General features: G+C 41.2%; 1 protein-coding gene across 9 annotated transcripts in view; it reads right to left on the minus strand.

The window, feature by feature from the left end:
* MSI2 (musashi RNA binding protein 2) overlaps positions 1 to 5,730 on the minus strand; it is a 516,507-nt gene extending 510,777 nt beyond the window's left edge. For 2 of the 9 annotated variants that reach the window (XM_051994222.1, XM_051994220.1), the window contains exons 1-4: positions 5,522 to 5,725; positions 5,192 to 5,232; positions 4,783 to 4,864; positions 3,903 to 3,987 (exon numbers count right to left, since the gene is read on the minus strand). In XM_051994222.1, the coding sequence (XP_051850182.1) occupies positions 3,903 to 3,987; positions 4,783 to 4,864; positions 5,192 to 5,232; positions 5,522 to 5,583 (270 nt within the window). In that variant the 5' untranslated portion in view covers positions 5,584 to 5,725. Of the gene's footprint in view, positions 1 to 3,902; positions 3,988 to 4,782; positions 4,865 to 5,191; positions 5,233 to 5,521 lie in introns of all 9 variants that reach the window. The other 7 variants (XM_051994223.1, XM_051994221.1, XM_051994218.1 and 4 more) reach the window with 6 other exon arrangements.
* Positions 5,731 to 6,000: the final 270 nt, after the last annotated feature.

Genomic DNA, 6,000 nt, shown 5'->3' on the forward strand with positions numbered 1-6,000 from the left:
GTATTCAAACTGTAATTCTCTTAATAAACAAGATATTATTTACTATTAATTATTTAGGCAAGGGTTTTTCCTCAACTCAACACTGAATATTAAATGCTACCTGCTTTCTCATCTGTGGCACACAGCTGGGAGAAAAAATGGGAATGTTATCTGGGGTTTAAAAAATTATAACCTGCAAATTAAATTTAAAGCTTCTTCCAGCTTTAAGTAATTGGTGATTTCTCATACCCTGCCCTTCCTCCACCCAAATAAATTAATACAGGAAGGGAGGGAGAGGGATTCCAAAAAGAAAGAACATATCCAAAAGGAAATGTAAATGAAATTATTCATTTTTTAAAACTATAACTGCATTTTTTTAAATGAGTCTTCTCTGTTGATAAAGCTATCCAAAAATGACTTCAAAGCCTGACATGGGAAAACAAAACAAACATCTAAAACACTACACCAGGTAAACACACCTGGCATTTAAAAACCAGAGATCCTTTCATGAGGGTGGGGTAGAAAGAAGTTACCTTTCTATGAATCAGGAAGGTAAATTCAGGATAAAAGCCAGTTACAGGAATAGTAAAAAGTAAGCCCCATTATGTTACCTGAAACTGAACTTGGGGGGTGGGGGGGTGTCAAATTCAAAAGCTTTTTTCTATTTAGTCAAGAAAAAATTACTCAAATCATACAGATTAGATACTTAGAGAATCTAACACAATATGGATTTTTTTTTTAAGTTAGAAAATTACCACAAAACCTTTTAGGTCATGGAGCAGGAAGAGTGGATTTTAAACTAATAGACTGAGAATAAAGGAAGAAGGAAAGGTGGGGGAGGGGAGAGAAGTATTTCCATGGTTAGTTTTCCTTCTGCTTTTAAATATCATGAATCTCTGGGTATATTTATCATAAGAGGGTGAAATGAATATCGCTACAAGTTACTTATTCTGAAGCTTTGGCTTTTATATGAAAAATATTGCCTTTTAAAAATGTACATCTGAATACAATTTAGTTCTGCTAAAAAGAAAAAAAAGTCAAAACTTTAACAAGGAATTTTGTCTGCCTCCCCCCCTTCGCCCCCCACCAAGAAAAAGAGCAATTCAGTTTCTTTTTTCACTGACTCACCTCACCTTGGTAGTGATGTAACATGATGCTCTCCTAGTAATAGTTTAAATGTCACAAAAACCTACTTACCTAACTACTCTATTAAAATGCTTTTAAAACTGTACTAAAAGTAAGACAGGCTCTAGTTTATGTTACCCTATTTTAAAACATATGCCTGAGAAATGAGAGATTCTATGTTTTTTTTAAAGCAAAAAAATTTTTTTTCTAGAAAACTATCCTTTCATAAAGATTAACATGACGAATGTATCTACCAACAGATCCATCAATGACTAGATATTTGTCTACAAGAGAAATACAACAGGTGTGGATTTTCCATTCTGCCAAACAAATTGTAAGACAGGTACATACTTATTCAAAAGAAATAACCAATTTAAAAAAACTGGTTTCAGACTGTCATGTCAAAATGCAAAAATTAAAGTTATACTCACAAAAAGAAAAAGAGCTAAAATGAAGAGAATGAAAAGCATGAGTGGGATTCGGGGGAGAAGGGGATGATGATTCCATGAGCAGGAAAGGGACCATACCATCCTCCCATCATCAAAAAAAAAAAAAAAAAAAAAAAAAAAAAAAAAAAAAAAAAAGAGAAGAAGAAGAAGAAGAAGAAAAGAAAAGAAAAAAGAAAAAGGAAAGAAGAAAAGAAAAAAAAAACTATATGACAATGTTAATTTCCAAAAGTCAATTCTCATAATCCAAGTCAAAAGGACTGTAGGTCAAAATAAGATCAGTTTGGTTTAACACAATTTTCCCCTTCAATGGGAAAACTTTACACAGGCCGCAGGTATTTCTGACGGCTATCTGAGGTGAACATGGCAAATCCGTACCTTTTGCACATCCCTGTCAACTATTTTTTTTAAACTACCAAAAAATTAAAAATGTGAGTTAGTTAGGTACAGTTCTACTTACTGTATCTACAAGTCCTCTAGGAAATGACTAGGATACTATTTTTGAAACGAATAGCCGTTACCTAAATAAAACTTTAAACGTAACTGTAAACAAGATCCTCTTTTCCATGTCAATAAACCAACCGCCTCCTGCGCTGAGTTGAAACAAAGTCAAATGCTATGTTATACTAAATAACAGTGACTGAAACATGGCTACAAATACTGAATGAGTGAGAAAATAATTGATTTGTATCTTATTCCAGATAGGGTTTGACTTACCCACCTTAGCTCTAGCCTACTCTATGCTGGATCATATTCCCCACATAAATAACATTTTTGTTTCTTGGGGTGAGGGGTAAAGGGTGTGTTGGAGACTGGAGAGAAAAGAGTAAGAGGAAAGGGCTAAAATCAATTTCTGGAATCTGTTTCAAAATACTTCTTCATTTTTTTTTACTATCTTGAAAATATCTAGCCCAAATATTATTAGGGAAGTGAAAGGAGAGAGAGGGCTTCCGAGAATGATATTCTTTGGATACACAATCCAATGATCATATCACAAATAATTATTTCTAGAATGAATGGATACATATTCAGCAAAATTAGTAGAGAAATTAAAAGGAGAAAAATGAGAAATACATTAAAGTGATTTCTCTCTAATCTGAATTAGGATCAAAATTGGAGAGTAAATTTGACAATCCCAGAAAGCTTTCTCATGTCTGATTTTGCCTTAGGACTATTTTATGTTGAGGAGAAATGATTTTACCCCAACTCTTTATTTTATAGATAAGATTAAGGGACTTGCCCAAGGTCACAGGGTCAGTTAATGGCTATTCTCAGGCCCCCTAACCCCTGACCAAATGTTCTTTCTATCACCTTAGGTATAAGTTGATAGAAATAAAATCTCTCACATCCACGCCCCAATATCAAATCTCAATGTCACCTTCATGCTACTGGTTGATGCAGCAATATTAAAATTATCAGAAGCTTTCCTGGAGGGTGGGCAATGGACTAACCAGCATCATTTATTATACATAAAACAGTTTAAAGGACACTTCTCCTTCCTTCCCACCTCCCCCTATCTTCCGACTAAAAACAAATGAACAAATCACCCCAACTAACTTATTTTCCACCAAGGAATTATAATCTAACCATCTTTTCCCCTCCCAGGTCAGACAATGGGCCAATTTCATGCCTGACCTCTACTTGAATCATTTCACTCACTCTGGTCTAGAAGGCTTCAAATTCATACATAAGTATCCAAACCCACACTGAAAGTGTTTGATGTGACAAGAAAAAAAAAATCCATTCAAAATCTAAGGCTTTATCACACCATCTGGAGGTGAAGCTTTAAAGCAAACCCGGAGAAGGGATATTCTAGTTTCTCTATTCTATCCCTTCCAAAACTAAATCACTCTTGGGGTTGAATCCTTCAATGGGAGATTCTCGCATGGAAAAAAAGAAGAATCCCTAGGAAATAGGATTTTCCCTCATCCCCATGTAGTGACCACTGAATGAAGAATAAAGCTTTGCGTTCCAGAAACCCACCCCAAAGGGAATCTCTCTCTTCAGCCAGTAGTACCATGTGCCTTGCTAGTTGACAAAGAAAAGTTGCTTGCTCCAGCTTGAAGTTATGAGGTTTTATCTTTTTTAAGCAACTCTTCAGTATATAAAAGCTCCCCCATAAGAACCTCCAATGTTGCCCTCAAATCCCCAGGACTGCAGCTGAGAAATTTAGAAATCACAGACTAAAAGCTAGTCCCTCCCCAAAGTGAACTTCTATGCCCAGTTTGCAAGCTTTCCCTGCAACCTACACAGAACTCCAAGCACATCCTGAAAAAGGACGCTGTCTCTTTAAATGAGCCTGTCATAGTCGGAAACGTAGCAGAAAGAGAGCGAACAGCAACAAAAACATACCGTCTTCGAATCTAACTCATGATGGGGCTGAGCTAATACTTTATCTACACTTGCTGGGTCGGCAAACGTGACGAAACCGAAGCCTCTGCAATAAAACAAAGAGGAGGGGGCGGGGGGAGAAAAAAAGAAAAGACTATTTTAAAGAAAAAAGCAAGAATGAATGAACCCCAGCCTGGAAATCGGCGCAAAACTCTCCCTCCTTCCTACCCCGCCCCGCTGGTTCCCCTCCCCCAGCCCATTCCACTTACTCTCCCCAGCCATCCAGAAATGGGGGGGGCGGGGGGCGAAATTGGGGGTTAGGGAGGGGGATTAAGGGTCAAAGGAGGAGAAGGGAGGGAGCGCAGAGGTAACTTAGAAATTGCTCTGCCTCTCCAATCATTTGCCACCTCCGTTTCCTCTCCTCCTCCTCCCCTTAATGCTTTGTTTTATACCAAAGCATGCAGGGCAATTGAGATTCACCTTCCACGGAAGAGGTTCAAGACTTGGGGAACGGGGAACATGGGCGAAGTGGAAATCTGTGTTTATGTGTGTGTCTGTCTGTGTCTGTGCCTCTGTATGTGTCTGTGTCTGTAGAGGTTTAAACTATTTGCAAAGTGGATGCTGCAAAACGTCATTCTAGAGGCGAAAAGGGGGGTGAAGAAAATATAATATAAAGCAAACATCTCTCCCGGAGTTAACTCCATATGATCGACCACCAATAATTTAGGAGGAGGGGAGTGAGGCCGGACAGGGAAGAGGCAATGCAGGGGCATTCAGAGAAAAACAAAACAAAACAAAACACCACCACCCATTCTATCCCATTGATACTTCCACAACCACCCCCAAAATAAAACTTTAACTTTGTTCTAAATAAAAACAAATTCAAAAGGGATAATTTTACCTGGAGCGTTTGGTGGTGGGATCTCTCATGACCATACATTCTCTAATTTCTCCAAATTTGCTAAAATAGTCTCTAAGGCTATCTGTGGAGAGAGAGACGGGATGGGGGGGTGGGGGTAAGGTGTGGAAAAAGAAAGAAAAAGCAATGCAAATTTTGATCACTGACAAAAACCAAAAGTAGTATTTTCTTTCTTTCTTTCTTTGCATTTCTTGCACACACAAGGAAAAATACAGCAATAGAGGTCGAATAGAGGGCTCGGAAAGGATTTGCTATTTAAAAAAATAACCTTGCACAGGAGAAGTGGGGAGCCAATGGCGGGGGGTAGGGGGGGGTCTGCACTGGGATAACAAAGAGCAATAAAGAAGCCAAGAAGGGGGGGTCCTAGACTCCCCCTCCCCTCCTCCCTTACCTGGTGAGGTTTGCCAGCTCAGGCCACCGATAAACATTTTACTAGAGGAAGAAAACATAACAGAAGTGAGCACAGATGTCAGATCGGCCATTTTGACGTGTAACTTACAAAAGCTAAAAGGAAGAGGGGGGGGAGGAGAGAACTGGGAGGTGGGGTGGGGGGGAAGGTTACAGCGAAATGCAATCAAACAAAGGTGTGGAACTTCCACGGGGGTGGAGGTGGAGGTGGAGGAGGGGAGGGGGGAGAAGACGTCCTACAAAATGCATGGTCGTCTCCGTTGCAAGGGGAACAATCCGAGAGGTGGTGGTGGGAAGGGGGTGGGAAACTTACCCAGGGTCGTGCTGTGAGTCGTTAGGGCTTCCAGAGGTGGCTTGGCTCCCATCTGCCTCCATATCTGAGGCCCCCCCGCCCCCCCACCCCAAAAAATTAAGCCCCACAGTGATCGGAGCAGAGCAGCGGCCAGCTACAAGCCCAAAGATCTCCCTCCTCCTCCTCCTCCTTTTCCTCCTCCCCCCCCTCCCGAGCTACACCGAATCTCACAGAGAGACGGAGCCGGGGAAGCAGCGAGATCCGTCACACGTGGGATCAGCTTAGCTCAGCTCAGCTCCTTCTCACCCCCCCACTCCTCCCCTGCCTCCCCCCCCATCCCCACCTCACCCCCTCCCTCTCCCCACCCCCATCTCCTCCTCCTCCTCCTCCCCCGGCGCACGTGGGGCGGAGTTCTAGAACGTCGTGTAACCAATCCCGGTGACGTCACGCAGCCTGGTGCGGCCCCCTTCCCGCCCTCCTCCCACCACCCCCAACAATCC

Source organism: Antechinus flavipes, chromosome 4, assembly GCF_016432865.1.
Source record: "Antechinus flavipes isolate AdamAnt ecotype Samford, QLD, Australia chromosome 4, AdamAnt_v2, whole genome shotgun sequence".
Lineage (NCBI taxonomy): Eukaryota > Metazoa > Chordata > Mammalia > Dasyuromorphia > Dasyuridae > Antechinus > Antechinus flavipes.